This window comes from Calliopsis andreniformis, chromosome 9 (genome assembly GCF_051401765.1).
Source record: "Calliopsis andreniformis isolate RMS-2024a chromosome 9, iyCalAndr_principal, whole genome shotgun sequence".
Lineage (NCBI taxonomy): Eukaryota > Metazoa > Arthropoda > Insecta > Hymenoptera > Andrenidae > Calliopsis > Calliopsis andreniformis.
Window position 1 is genome coordinate 20,416,644 of NC_135070.1, and position 14,412 is coordinate 20,431,055.

The 14,412-nt window shown below is 45.7% G+C and overlaps 2 protein-coding genes across 2 annotated transcripts; one reads left to right on the forward strand and one right to left on the reverse strand.

The window, feature by feature from the left end:
* The first annotated feature begins 987 nt into the window (after positions 1–987).
* LOC143183516 (uncharacterized) lies at positions 988–9,508 on the forward strand. The gene is made up of 9 exons (XM_076385064.1): positions 988–2,586; positions 2,756–2,942; positions 6,563–6,735; positions 6,883–6,945; positions 7,012–7,139; positions 7,218–7,583; positions 8,297–8,640; positions 8,715–8,981; positions 9,066–9,508. The coding sequence occupies exons 1-9, from the start codon at positions 988–990 to the stop codon at positions 9,506–9,508; spliced, it is 3,570 nt and encodes a 1,189-aa protein (XP_076241179.1).
* Positions 9,509–12,156: 2,648 nt separating this feature from the next.
* LOC143183517 (uncharacterized) lies at positions 12,157–13,326 on the reverse strand. The gene has a single exon (XM_076385065.1). The coding sequence runs from the start codon at positions 13,324–13,326 to the stop codon at positions 12,196–12,198; it is 1,131 nt and encodes a 376-aa protein (XP_076241180.1). The 3' UTR covers positions 12,157–12,195.
* Positions 13,327–14,412: the final 1,086 nt, after the last annotated feature.

Here is a 14,412-nt window from a genome sequence, read left to right on the forward strand (position 1 = left end):
TGCAACGCCATCGGCATCGAACTTGACCATGGCCTTCGGAGCGTTTGCGCTCATATAACGAGATACGAGGAATGTGAGTGGCCGAGCAGAGTCACCGACTGTACTCACCAGGAGTACATCGGACTGGTTTTCCGTAACTAGATGCTCGATGCCGAACGAGTGCCGAGGTGGCAGCCGATGGGATCGATTTTGCAGGTGAAACGCAAGGGGGCCATTAGGCTAAGTAGATTCTCTCTTAAAGTAGACACAAGTGGCTCTGCTGTCCGTCACTGATAATGGTTAGTAAGAAAGCCGATAACGCAATGGTTTGTTTTGTCGTTTTATCGGCAGCCAAATAAATCCTAAAAGTCGACCGTGTAATTCGATTATAGAGATCAAGATTTTACTGCACTGATCAGTAATGTCAGTGAAAGCGACGCTTGCGGTTATGTTTATCGATGCAATTCATATTCCAGCTCTATCAACTTTATGTACAACTTTCCAGTAATATTAATACAAATGCTGAAGACTCGCGACGCGTTTCTGTGTTTAAAGCCGTCGAGAAATTTGACGACTGCGATAAAAGACGCTATAGCAGTTTGCAACGGCGCCCATTATCGGAATTCGCAACAATTCTTTAACAAGCTAATGCGGTGCGAGTTATGGGAGGGCGATGGAATTCTTTCAAATAGGTACAATAGCCGACCATGAAAAGCCGCTCTTCACGACTCAAGAAAAGAATCGTCTAATATTCGCCAAGATATTTATATAAGTTCCACGAAAGCTATCCGAGAAGTTTTAACGACGGAAGGCGCTAATAGGCTCTGAAAGTTTTCCGCGTTTCCACGTCCGGTTCAGAGTGAGCATCATCCCATTGCTTTGGCCCCCCATTTCGTCGTAATTGAGGGACTCGTTAGTTCTTTCCTTCATAAATCAATACAGCCGTAACTATTCAAAGGGAATTTTGATCTTCGTCCACTTTACGCAATCATGTTTTCAGGTACGAAGATGTCCCAGCCGCAATTAACCACCGACCTGGACATTCCAGAGAGTCCGCAACACTCTTGCCAATGCTCCGCACTAAGTAGCATGGATTCCATGAGAGCGCAAAGGGACAGAGCGGAGAGGAGCGTGGGAAGTACAAGAATTTCCAACAGCCAAGAACTTCCTAGAGGTCTAGAGGCTCTTCAGAGCGCTTTCGAGCCGATAAGACGGCTGGAAAGTCCGCTGTCGCATCAAGAAAGCCAACAGATCAATCTGGAAAACACTAGGAATGTCGATATATTGGAGCATCAGGCGGGCCTGTCTCCGAATCCACGCTCGATGGAAAGTCAAAGCACGATTTTGTCTAGACACAGTCATAACCTCTCGTGCAGCCCGAGGAACTTAGATCTCTCGCGAAACTTGGCATTCGAGGCTGCGCGAAGAGTTCAGGAATCCAGCAGCCTGCAGGATAACCAACACAGCCTATCTTCCAGCCCTAGTCCTTTGTTGGAAGCTAGTTCAGCGCTACTCGAGACGTCCGCGAAAGATCTGGACAAGCAGCTGGAGGATCACGCCGGGTTATCGCAAAAGCAAGCCGCTACCGGCAAAGATAAACTGAAGAATATTCAGCAGGTCTTAAACCCTTATCAGCATCATCACGAGCCGACGTCAGCAGACCGCAACGTCCATGGACATTTCCACGGGGACGCCCATGCGCACGTTCACAAGCACGCCGACAATTTTCGAAGCAGTACGAATTTGGACGCTGGAGATGGACTGATGACATATCAGCAGCACCAGCGGCCGCACACTCATCATCACCATGGGACCCCGAAAACCACAAACGTGACCCACCATCATGGACCAGCAACCGTGCATCACCCGCATGGCCCGCAAGGAATGACGGGACATCATCACGGAAACCTGGCACCGAGCCTCGCCAGCCATGTTCATGGCAATTCTTTAAGTAGCTCCAGTTCGACCTCGATGAACCATGGAGTTCAATCTACTGGAGGTAACCCAGCCACTCATCACCACCCGAATCCGATTTCTACGTCCACCACGATGGGTCACAGAGGTTCTCCTACGAGTCATCACCGTCTTAGTAGCGGTACTGGCCTGAGCAGTCATTATCCTTCGAACTCAGGCTTCGCTAGCGACCACCATGGCACGTCTAGCGCGATGAGCGGAGCCTCGTCGAATTCGAGCATGTTAAATCACGGCGGTTCCCCAGCGGTTCATCGACACGTGGTCAATGCGAATAGCAGCCTTTCGACCACGCCACTGGCTGGCCATCATCATGGCAGCTCGTCAGGAAGCTTAACCGGACACTCTAGCGTGAATCATCATCACGTCAGCTCTGGTATATCTTGCGAGTCTTCCTCCTCAAATGCCAACACGAGAACGCATAGTCGTTTGGATCACGTCCACGATCATCACCATCATCTGCAACAAGTGCATTCGTTGCACGCGACCCACCCCGATTCTCGGCAAAGAGATAGAGCTCCTTCGAGTCTGGAGCATCACAGTCATCATCACGGACACATACACAATCACACTCATCAGCATCCTCCGACCAATGATACCAAAAACACGACTCTTATCGGAGTCGACACGATACAGGTGAAAATAATTTCGAACCTCATGAAGAATTTGGAAGATTGTAAAATTTCAACTTGATGTCACTATCGTCATTAAAATTTAAATTTAAGCTCTAGAAAATTTTACTATTTTTTTTTGTATGCTCAGTCGAGGTTGAAAGCGTTTACAGAGGCATACTTTTGACATTTAGGTGTCGGCTCCTTCGAAGAATAAATGTCAGTGTCATGTGGTGCAAACTGGAGGAAACAAAAGAGGACAAGAGGGTGAAAGCGATCCTGGTGCTGAGGTCACGTCGAGAACGCATCAACCCCCTGCACTACCGCCTCGACCACCCCCTAGACCAACTAGAAGATACGAGACAACATCCGCAAATCAATGTAAGTATTACCAAACTTTTTAAATCGACAATATTAATATTTCTCAGAAATTGTAAAAATGCTACTAGAGACAGTAACTTTAACTGTGTTACGTCTCTGTCAATCGCTATGAATATTTCATATAAAGCGGTATAGCTTCCATTCCGAGTGCTCTTTCCACCCTCCCTTGACTTTCGGCTTAGACATAGGATTAAATATAAAGAGTAGGTAGTCGCTGGCTCCATCCTTAGAGATTTGAAGCGACGATGATCTGTATGTCTGCAATATCAGCAGCATCAGTAGCGAGAACATTGCAGCTATAGTTGCCTGGTTATCAGTGGCGAACACTCGCGTTATCGACATCGTAAAGCGGTGTTGACCGATTCTACTCGCTTGGAGGAACAACCCCCGTGGAATTTCAACCCTCGACCGCGTCGAGTCGCTCGAATCGTGACGGTATATCGACCAGTCGATGCTCGCAGCAACCGAGAGCAGAAGCATCGTGTCGAAGAATGCTGCGAATCGAACAACAAGCTGCAATACGTTTACACTTTGTGCCACTGAACTGAGCCAAGTTGCTGAATGGGCGTGGGAGGAATGCCATCTTGGGTGCCTTTTCAAAGGAATTCCTAAGCTTTACCTTCGACCACCTGAGCTTACCACCACCACCTGTGGGACACCCCAAGCGTGCAGAGCAACAGAGATCTCGTGGAGTATCTCTCGAGTTGTTGTGCTCTCGCATTCGTCTCGAGCGGTCTAACGGGTCGCATAAGGAGGAATACAGCCTACGAAGGAAGTGCGGAAGGAATATTATATCAGTGTGACGTTCTCAAACACCTTCAACCCTGCAAGAGTTCATATCGTGATCGTGTCAAATGCCACCCCCATTGGAAGATAGCATCAAAATAATAGACTCTCGTGATCATTATGCGCGATTGTAGGCCAATCGATGGGAAAGTGAATATTGGATAACTGACCTTGAGCAGCGATCTTTTGGTGGTGACACATGATGCGCAAACGTAGACCATAAAGAAGAAAACAGTGCTTCGGCTTCGATCTGTTCGCGTCCGGTTAACGCAAGCTCGCACAATTTGCAATTCAGATTTCTAACGTGTACACGACATAATTGTGCAACGCAAACATATCATACAAGTTTCACATTTGACTGACATTCGGTGAAGAAAAACACTGGTCATGGCTGCCACGTGTTAGTTGACAAAGACAAGAGAGAACGATTATCTCGCAAGAGGACAGTGAACTTTTATTAGAAGTTGGATACTTGGAACGAGAGGAAGATGGATGGGTATCCAGTGCTCCAGATAGTGCGATGTCGACTTGGAACGGAAATGGAGATGGATAACCAGGGTTATCCATTCACAATGGCGGCACACTCGCATTCCCACTTGCCGCATCCGGCAAACCACGCGCACTTCCCGAGATCGCATTACCCTCACCCCTGTGGTATGCCGATTAACCCTTCTTGTTAATTTATCAATCGGCCCCTGCAACCCTATGCTACCTCTCTTGTCAATTTGCATGCCCGCATAATCCGCTATTAGTTATTCTATTAAATCACCTCGCATACAACAAAGTTACCACCAGTGATGATTAATTCCCTCAGATGCACGAATGCACTTCCTGCTCTCATCAAAGGGAATAGAAATTATTCACCACGCATCGTATTCTTGCGTCAATAAAAATTGATTAAGTTCCCTGCCAGTAGTAACTCCTACAAGTGCACGAGGACTTTAGTTTCACAAATTGTTGACCAAGATTTCAATATATTCAGTTAAGATCTCATTCAATGCGACGAATGTATTCTATCATCCACATTCTATTTTTGCCCGTAAGAAACATATTACAGTGTCGTGGAAGGTCACATGGATGACGAAAGGTTGCCGTATAAATAGGTATCGACAAGTTTCTTCATCAAACATGGTCGCCGTCGTGCCAGAGGTGGCACGATAAAATCTTAAAAATTCAGCTTCGATGCATAGTAAATCGAGTAGTTTTCGAGGAAGATTGCGCAGACCAAGCGACCGGCGAAAAATAGAAAGGAGTTTTATCTGTTGGATCTGTGGCTGCCCGAGGCTGCCTTTCCTCCGAAAATCGGGGAACCTACGGTTTCCTTTTACCCTCGACATACATTTTTGTTTGTACTCTATGGACGTTAGTTTCGTTTCGGTTGGTCCGTTTTCTCTCAGTTCTAAACCTACCGATTCAGGTAGTACAGGTGCACGTCAACAATTCTACCTTCAATTTTTGCCGGTTGAATTCACGGAAGGCAGCAGGTATCTCTAGCTACCCGAACTGCTTTCAATGGAAAGCGCTGTAAACTGTTGAAGCAAAGTTACGTGTATTCAAGCCGGAGAAAAACGATTCTGAAGTCATTGAAAAGAAAATCCTGGGATATCAAACCTCCTTTTGACAAAGCAAAGTTCAGGGAAACTATTTTTTTCTAAAGAAAGTCCTAAATCCACCTTGCGCCAGAGTGGGATTGTTAAACCCCAACAAAAGTCGAAGTTGCTTAAAGATAGAAACGATCGTGGGAGAAGTAGTTCTTGGCTGTTTTCGTTTCGATGGAATCTCCGATTGAAACTTACCTTCGTAACAATATTCGTAGATACTGCGCGTCAGGAGAGAAATAATTAGATTTTTAATTACAGAAGATGAGCTCTCCGCTAGTTCCGCGTTCGCGTTAAAAAAAGACTCGGTACCCTTCTTTATTAATGGGAAACCTGATTAAAATGTTCAGCTCTGTCGACTCGCTCTCTCGTGCACGCAACAGAGATAGACTCTGACCTATTGTCTCTGAAGCGGCGCTCTACCGGCGTTTCCATCGTTCAACATTCATCGAAGGAATTTCCAATACAGCGTAATCGGTTGAATTGCGAGCTTTGACAACAAAAATCAAGTCTGAATGACACAGAATGGAGATGCCTCTGTTATAATCTAACAAAAACTCTAGCCCCTCGGTAGAATGCTCTTATGATGTTCACGTCGAGTAGAGGCAATTTCGTTCGATAACGCACGATGCAAGTAGCCGACGTTATTAGTAGGAAGATTGAATGCAATCAGCATCGCGGAAGAAGAACAAATTCTTTAATTAGGGCCAAGCAGCCGACAATTTTCCCTAACGATAACTGATTAGAAAGCGCAGGTAACAAGCGGGGGTGAGAATCGAGTCGATGACGGAGGATAATCAGCGAGTAGCGAGACGCGAGGAATCTTGCTCGCGGCACGTTTCTCATTGTGGCCAGATCAGCGCTCCCGTTGTTAGGTTCTCACGCAAGGACAATCATTATCCCGTGAAAGAAGGAGCCAGCACGACGGGAATAAGTCGTGCAGGACCTTTTCTGAAAAGGGTCGATAGTCATACAAAGGAATCCGTTTTGGCCACCGAAAAATATCCTTCGAGATATTTCGTCTTTCCCAGCGATCCTTTGGAACGATAGCGGGTGGAAAGATTCCGCGCAAGATTACATTCGACCGAAACACTCTCGTTTTTCTGACTGGAACGTATCCGAGGCATCCCATTGAAAATTTCTCAAGCGTGTCTCGTACGCGTCGAATGCTCCCTATCGTTTTTAATTCCCTGCTCATCGTCCCCTGACTATCACTGACCGATTTTAATTTTACAGGCCACACTGGGGAAGGTGGTTGCTGCAAGAAGTACGTTGTCCTTTGTTGCCTTTGTGGGGGGCTGAGCGCTGCGGTCGGTAGTCTCTTTTTGGCGGTACACGCGGTCCTTTCAGCCCACACGGCCAGTCTAGCACTCTTTGAGACTGTACCATCTTACATTCCTGGCATAATGGTGAGGGGTGAAGATCGGAATCTATTAACCGACCTTCCTTCAACTTACACGCGAACTTGAATACATAATTTTAAAGACGAACCTTAATAATCTGTAGGCAGTCAATTTTAGCATCTTTCGCGTATAGTAATTGACAACTTTTTACAGTTAATTTTAATGGGTCTGTTCACGATGCTACTTGCGAGGCGAAAACACAGATACGGACTCCTGGTAAATATATTTATTATACATTTTCTGAATGATCGTCATAAGACTGAAATTCTGATTTCTCCATAGATGAAAGTCTGCGGATCCGTGGGTGTGGTTTGTGCCTTGGTGTGCGTGCTTGTCACTGTCACAACCACGGTGATACACATGTCTAGACTTCAAGGACTTCGAAAATGTGTTTATACTGTGAAAGCGAGGTACTTTAAATAAATATACCAATACCTTGACGAACAAGTTCTAAAACAGCCACTAACAGTTACCATGTATTACGTCAGGTCGTGCACTTGTTACGGTGCTCCAGAGGGAGACCCTGGAGTCCTGTTCGAAGGCACTCCTCACTGTGAAGCGGTTCACGGTGCTCTCCACGCCTGCCTGAGAGCTCTGTTCGGCGTGTCGGTCGCAGGAATCTTGGCCTGCATATTTTCCTGCATGCTGGTGTACCAGTTGTTGAGTCACGAGAAGAAAAAGATGTACTGGGAGCAGTTGGAACTCAGATGCAGATCTCTGTATGGCCAAGGGGGCACCGTGGGACCGCCGACTGGTTCCTGTGGATGTTGCAACGACTGTGGGGGCGCTAGTCCATGGTGGGCACAGACACCAGGGAATCTTTACACGCCGAATCCTGACTTGGCACCATCCAGGTACGCATAGTTAAAGAGTTAGTTCCTCAGATACAAAGGGTCAGCTAAGTCCGAGTGTTGCACTCGAAAATCTCTTCCAACTGACCTTAGAATAGAATCATTCAGTACTAGCAATGTAGATACATAAACGAAATCCTCTCGAGGAACGAATTTCGATTACGAGTACGGTCACTTCATCTGGTTATATGTTATGCTTGTGATGAACTACATTGATCAGTTATTGATGCAATTCAAATGCACCGTGTGCATTTCGTTCCCAAACAAAGCGATACATATTCAATGGATTTCATTCACGAGTATCACGAGCGCAGGGGTGCAATAAACTCGTAAAGGCAACGATCGTTGGCTCTCAGGACGCATTGTATTCCGGTAATTCCCTAATGTATGGCATTAATTAAGTCGACATTCCATTCTGGCTTCTGCCATTTAGGAGAGAGTTTTTCGTCCTGAAAATACATTACGATGAACGACACTGCGTTCGAGGTTTGCCCTCATCTATTTGGTAAAAACTGCGATCTCGTCCCCTGATCTCTTTCGCATTCGTTCGCGGAAAGATACGATCGGTGAACCATCGCAATATTTTGCGCGAAAAATTCTGCTTCAGAGGGAAAAAATTCCAACGACAGTGGAATGCGTACAGCAAGCCTGAAATTCGTTCCTCTGAAACACTCAGCTACTCATAAACCGAACTCTCGTGAATTCTAATCTTGCAGAAGATGGCGACTGCCTTGGTCGAGGTCCAGAGGACCTGCTCCGAGTCCAGACTCGAATTATGGCTTTCACACGCAGGCCAGGCAGACAGAAGCGAACGTGGAGAACACGAATGGCCCTTACAGCGTTCTTGGTTCCCAATCGAGCGGACCCTACTCCGTTCTGAACACGCAGAATGGACCATATAATCCAAGTACAGCCTCTTACAGTGTCTTAGAGGCTCCAGTACCCTTATGGGGTCCCCCACCACCCTATAGCGATCCCAATAGCCCAGCTAGAAGACCTCAAGTGGCTGAACAGAGGCCAAGGATTGCCAAACGGATAGAAAATTTTGAAAACAATGAAGGTGAAGGCTCGCAACATTTGTAAATGTTTATAAAAGAAGAAGAATATGTTCTTAAGTTTTTGATGTTCCTGTAGATCACAGACCTAGACCCGCGAAACGTCCTTCCGACAACTACGAAAACGCTGAAGAAATATCCAATAGCACTGACCCAGAAGGGGGGACCGAGGGTACCATGAAGAGTAGGAGAATCAGAAAGCCTCTAAAAGGAGTAGAAAACGGAGCGTTCCAACAAGAAGCGAATGCTGGACCAAAACAGTCGGAGAGCGAGTTGTATTTCGGCGATGTGTCCTCGTGTTGTGGGCCTGAGAGCAGCTTCTACGATTTGGCCGTGGATAAAGAAGGTACTGACGCGGAAATTCCTATAAGTCGAATAGAGCAAACATTCTGTGATGAATGTAGCTAATTAACCAATGCAATTTCTGTAGGGGCAGAACACGCAGAAGGTGTAGACTACTTGGCAGCGCGTTTAGGCAAACGACAACTTTCCAAACGATCTAGACTGCCTCTTCCACTACCTTCGGATACCGGCGACATGCCTTCTGATAATTACGCGAATAGCGACGAGCCCAGGGGAGCCAGGGGACCTTTCTTGGCTCCTGATGCACAGTACGAGGTCATCCAACAAGGTCGATACTCTTATTACACGTCAAAGGACGACGAACAGCTTCAGGAAGGTCCAGCAACTTCGGGTTACTTCCGAGAGGAGGAGACTGACAGAGGAAGAGAGAGAGATTACAGAGACTATAGAAGTAGCCAGGAAGAAGAAACACCACAATGCTGTCTGAGCGACTCGACAACCTTGGACTCAGGATGGCAAAGCGGTGAACAACAACAGTCTGACGATAATGTCCGACCAGTGAACGTGTAACAGCGTTTTGGCGATCGGGGCAAAATGGTATTAACTATTGCGGAAATTGGAGAGATCTACGTTTAAAAGTAACTTTTATGGAAATAGACCTAAACCTTGACTCAGTACAACTCTCTGATTGGTTTACCAGAGCAAAGTATGAAGAACCGTGCCCATTTAGCCTTTGCATCGCATTTCTTCGAGCCTTTTTTCAAGTCCAACTATTTACGTACGAACTATTGCGAATTAGATAGAGAAGTGTCTATGTAGTATACAAAGCTGGTGATACTTGCAAGTCTAAGATTAGCGTTTTCGTAATAGAGCCGTAAGTGATGTGATTTGTGGTACAGTTTAGTTTAAGATGTAAACTTTAATTTATAGAATATAAGTGAAAATGTATCGCGGTGGATCGTGGGTTTTCTCGCGACCAACGCACTACGATAGAAGTCTGAAAAGGATTACGGGACGTAACAACGTATTTTTGTTAATTAAACGATGTCGCCCATGTTGTTCGTAACAGTAATCATAAATGTATTTCGGGGGAAACTCGTACATATAGAGAAAAACAATTTAGTCTGATAGATGAAATGCCAAAGGAAAGGTCTCTACAGAAAGTCAAAGAGTTAAACAAGAAACGGATTTTCGAAAGTCATCACCTTCCGACAGAGACCTGTCCTATGGCCTCGCGTTAGAAACGTCCATGTACAAAAATGTGTGCTTTACTCTTGCCAATATTTCGCTAGACGTCAGCTCGATTTCGCACCTAGACGCTAATCGTTGGAAAAATGTTTATACCGTCGGGAAATACGTTCCAGTTGATGCATCGAAAGATTTCGGTGAATTTACTAATTACTCGGTCACTGGCCACTCGACATTCATTTCTTTCCCGCCTCGAATGACACGCGTGCTTGTGATAACTCGACCAGACACAAACGGTCAAGAATGCAACGAAAACGCTACTCTGTAACCATCGGAAAATTAAACGAATCGCTTCAGCACGCCTGGAATTCGCCGCGATATTCGATTTCCATGAACTATACATGTGTTCTCGGATTTATAATCTTTCTCTTTTATGGAATACGGAAATGTTGATGAGCATTCTCGTTACGCACTTCAATTTGCAAATAGGCTGCCGTCGTTCGTGCTTGACGAATTCTTCAAAAGAATTTCGTATTCGTGTTAGCTTCGTTGAGTTTTAGTTGCGTTGTAGGACCGCGTTCACTTTTAAATGTTACAATTCAGGTGGACCAAAAACGATAGAAAGGAAGATCACCGACTATCTAATGTCGCTGCCAGCCGTGCAGTTATGTAACACGTGTAAAACAGATACAATATTTTGTAATCGGTATTCGGGAGCGAAAGAGACGAGGCCAGCTTAGAGGAGTAGTTTAACGTTGTTTACTCGATAAAGTGTACCTTAAGAGTGATACGTAGCAAGTCGAACGATGTAACAGACAATTATCACGAATAAAGCTTCTCGTTTTGTAAAGAAACTATTCGATAAATTGTAGCAATTCTGCTGAGTGTAATAAAAAGTCAAGCAGCACACGGCACCAAATCGAACCTAACGATATCGAATTTATTAAACGATTGTTTTACCTTTTTCGATTGGTGGTCTAATTAAGGGAACCAGTATTGGCCGCTAATTATCTCTCGGTCAATGATTTTATCGTGTCCAATATGTCACAGAAACACGCCCAGGTAAGCATTTAACAAGGTATGCGTGGGTCTACCATTGTCAGCAATTTTCTTAGCAAACTCCCGCGCTCTCCGCGTTGGCCAATATCTGATTATGGGATTTCGCAACAGACCGCACGATCGTTGAACTTTCGCAACATGTATGCACACACGAGAGAGGCTAAGCCCATTGTAGGTGGAACATTAATTTCATTTAATCTAGATCGATGACTGACGGTTGAACAGAACTACTATATTATATTTTTTCATATTTACATACTCAAGTTTAGCGCAACAGTGAATGGGCTTAATATTGAAGAAAGATATCTCAATCGATGCAACATATGCTTAACAAATTACAAATATTGAGTCAAACATAACAGTATTTGTTATATTAGCTCATCTTCCACACTTTTCACTAGAATTTTTCACATGCAGAAAACTCGTATCCTTTGAATTCACGTTGTAAGCTAAAGCATTTAATTAAGAGCAACGAAGGCACGTAGAGACTGATGTTAATAAATTGCAATTAAATGTTCTCTAGGATCATGTCACGAGCGATACAATTTCGCGGAATGAAGACTCGTTTATAAATAACTGCCGTTCTTTAACCGTATCCACTCACGCGTCTGAATCGACTGCAAAGGTGGCTGTGTCGCAATCCTAGTCTACTCCACACGACGCTATGTACATAGCATATTTACAAATTGCTAACTGTGTATTTAACAGTAGACTTGTATCGCCACGAACTAATTAATGCAGCAATTAACGAAAGGAATCGATAGCGGAACTAATAGATGGACATTTATTACTTTCGCCGAACCTTACATCATTAATGATACGTTATCTCGAAAAGCTACTAGTCTACAATCATATTACGACTATTGAGATCGAAGAAAGCGTGCAGATTAAAATGCTACAAAGGATTTCCGCATCAACGTCTTTGAGAACTAAAACTATTGTCGAGTCTCAACCTCAGAATGCACTTTCCGTTATTCATCGTTATCTTCCACACACGACCCACTTCTGTCTCACGAACAGGATCCTTCGTCGACTCTGTGCGCTGCTTGGTTCGCCAGAAACCTTTCGACCCTTTCCCTGAACTCTCTGCTCGATTCTGGCAAAGGTAACCTTGGCCCCGAGTTTCTCAGGTTATGTAACGTGTTTAAATTCTGCAGACTCTCCGATAATCTTCGATCATGATCCAATATATCCGGTCTTGGAGCTGGTGGCTTCCTCTTTCTCTCCAATGCTACGTCTGAATTCGCGTTGCCTGTTACACCATTCATGTAGTTCGCCTCTGGCAAGCGATTCATCATTCCTCGCAGCGCAATTTTCGCACTGAGGATCGACCAAAATACTTCCAGAAGAGACGCTACTAATACATTCACTGTCAGCAAGATCTTCGTATGAGACGTGTCGTGGTAATTCTTGTGCCAGAACATCACTCTGCTCTTTATCGTCTTCAACGATTCCTCCGTCGCGTTATTCGATTCTTGCTCCATTATCCACTTAGAGCTTTCGCTTTCGAGATCATCATTAGTCAACGTTCTGCTAGAATTCTCGGAACCGTCTAGCATAGGATAATTCGTAGAGGTTCTCAGTATATATCCAGATATATTGGACATGTTATCGATTATGATCCCAGGCGTTGCGCTACTTAAATCTATATTCGAAGCCCCACGATGTATTCCACTGTCGCTAAAACTTTCATCATCGGCTGTTGGCATCTCATTCATCACGGTTTCATTTCTGAACTGTTCCTCCAGGTGTGGATGCTCGAGGATTTTCTCCAGAGACCACAGGGACCCTCGGCTGGCCTCCGCCGCGGCTGCGATGTCGAGCACTGTGGCGATGAAGCAAAGAACCGCAGCGATCAGAGAGAACAGGCTTCCGTAAAAGAAAATAGCGATGTTTCGATCGATGTACCAGCGTCTCCAGGCAAGCAGGCCCGTGACGAAGGGAACCAGACACGCGACCGATAAGATGGGACCTTGAACAGATAACGCGAAGCTACCCAGCAGAAGCGAGAGCGCTCCTAGGCCAAAGTGGACGAAGGAAAGACCTCCCACGGTCGACGCTGAGTAGCGACGCTCCGATGGGTACAGGGAGGACAAAGGTGGCTTCGTTTTCACCTTGATCACGTACACGTTTTCCATCATTGTTCGTTCTCCAAGTTCCACGCAACCGGTAACTAGAGCACAGTCACGCGAGCCCAGGGAGCAGAACCAATTAGGGGGCAAGAAGGATATTTTCGAAGGTAGAAGCAAAGAATCCAGCACACCTGCTGTGGGGACGCATCGTCGACACTACTGCGTTGCCCAGACGCGCATACGTAATGGAATATCAAGCTGGATCCCCCAAACGGAAATCGCTCCGTGTTTCCTGTTGCTTCGGAACTACAGGCACTTGACCGTGAACAAAATGCACCGGGTGACGCGAGTTCACGGAGGATCGCGTCGAAGCGCGAGACCTGCAGCTTTTCTGGCGCGAAGAGTGGCGAGTCCCGTGTGCCGTGTCGCAAGGAGGAAACGTAACTTTTCTCAAGGAGAATCGGTACTGGTTTCACCACTCCGTTTCGCAGCCGTAATTATTCTTCAAGCACAGCGTGCAGCCGCTGAATTGTCTGCCTCCGCGCTAATCCAGAAGGAGTCTTCAATAATTTCCGGGCTGGCAGAGCTGCTGGCCAATTATGCTAACCGCGCTGTCTTAATTGAAATCCTCGTTCCTCCATCACGTGGATTTCTTCGTGACTCTCAGCCAGCTCCGCGAGAGTAGGCTTGTGCAATTCGTCCGCAACAATGGAACGAGGACGAAAACCGCGGCTGGAAAGAAGAGCGCCACCACCGCGGTTGTATCCAATGAGCGTGAACGCGGAACGGTGAATAGGTTTAACAACCTGACGCGTCGCTGTTGCCTCAATCGCCTTTTTTCCTTCTTGCTTCGCGAATATTATGCAACACCGGTTGATCACGAAGCAATGCAGTTATCTAGGTATGCGCGAGTGCCGGTGTTTCCAGGCTTCACTTTTCTCAGACACGGTTTCCACCGGTTTCTGCCCTCTCGAGCGCTCTGGATTTTAATCGCTTGTGAAGTCACTGATCTAGTTTTCGTTTGGTGAGAACTGTCTGGATTCTTGTCGAAGATAGATCTATCTTGTGATCAGTGACGAGATGGTTTAAGAGAACAACTGACGAGAAACGGCAGCGATAGTACATTTAGTACCGTTAGTACAGTTAGTACTGTAT

Bases quoted from the DNA above. Each gene is read 5' to 3' on its own strand.
- LOC143183517 (XM_076385065.1), bottom strand. From the start codon at position 13,326: ATGATGGAAAACGTGTACGTGATCAAGGTGAAAACGAAGCCACCTTTG.
- LOC143183516 (XM_076385064.1), top strand. From the start codon at position 988: ATGTCCCAGCCGCAATTAACCACCGACCTGGACATTCCAGAGAGTCCG. The intron at 7,140-7,217 runs GTACTTTAAATA...GTATTACGTCAG, and splicing joins GTTTATACTGTGAAAGCGAG to GTCGTGCACTTGTTACGGTG. The intron at 7,584-8,296 runs GTACGCATAGTT...CTAATCTTGCAG, and splicing joins CCTGACTTGGCACCATCCAG to AAGATGGCGACTGCCTTGGT.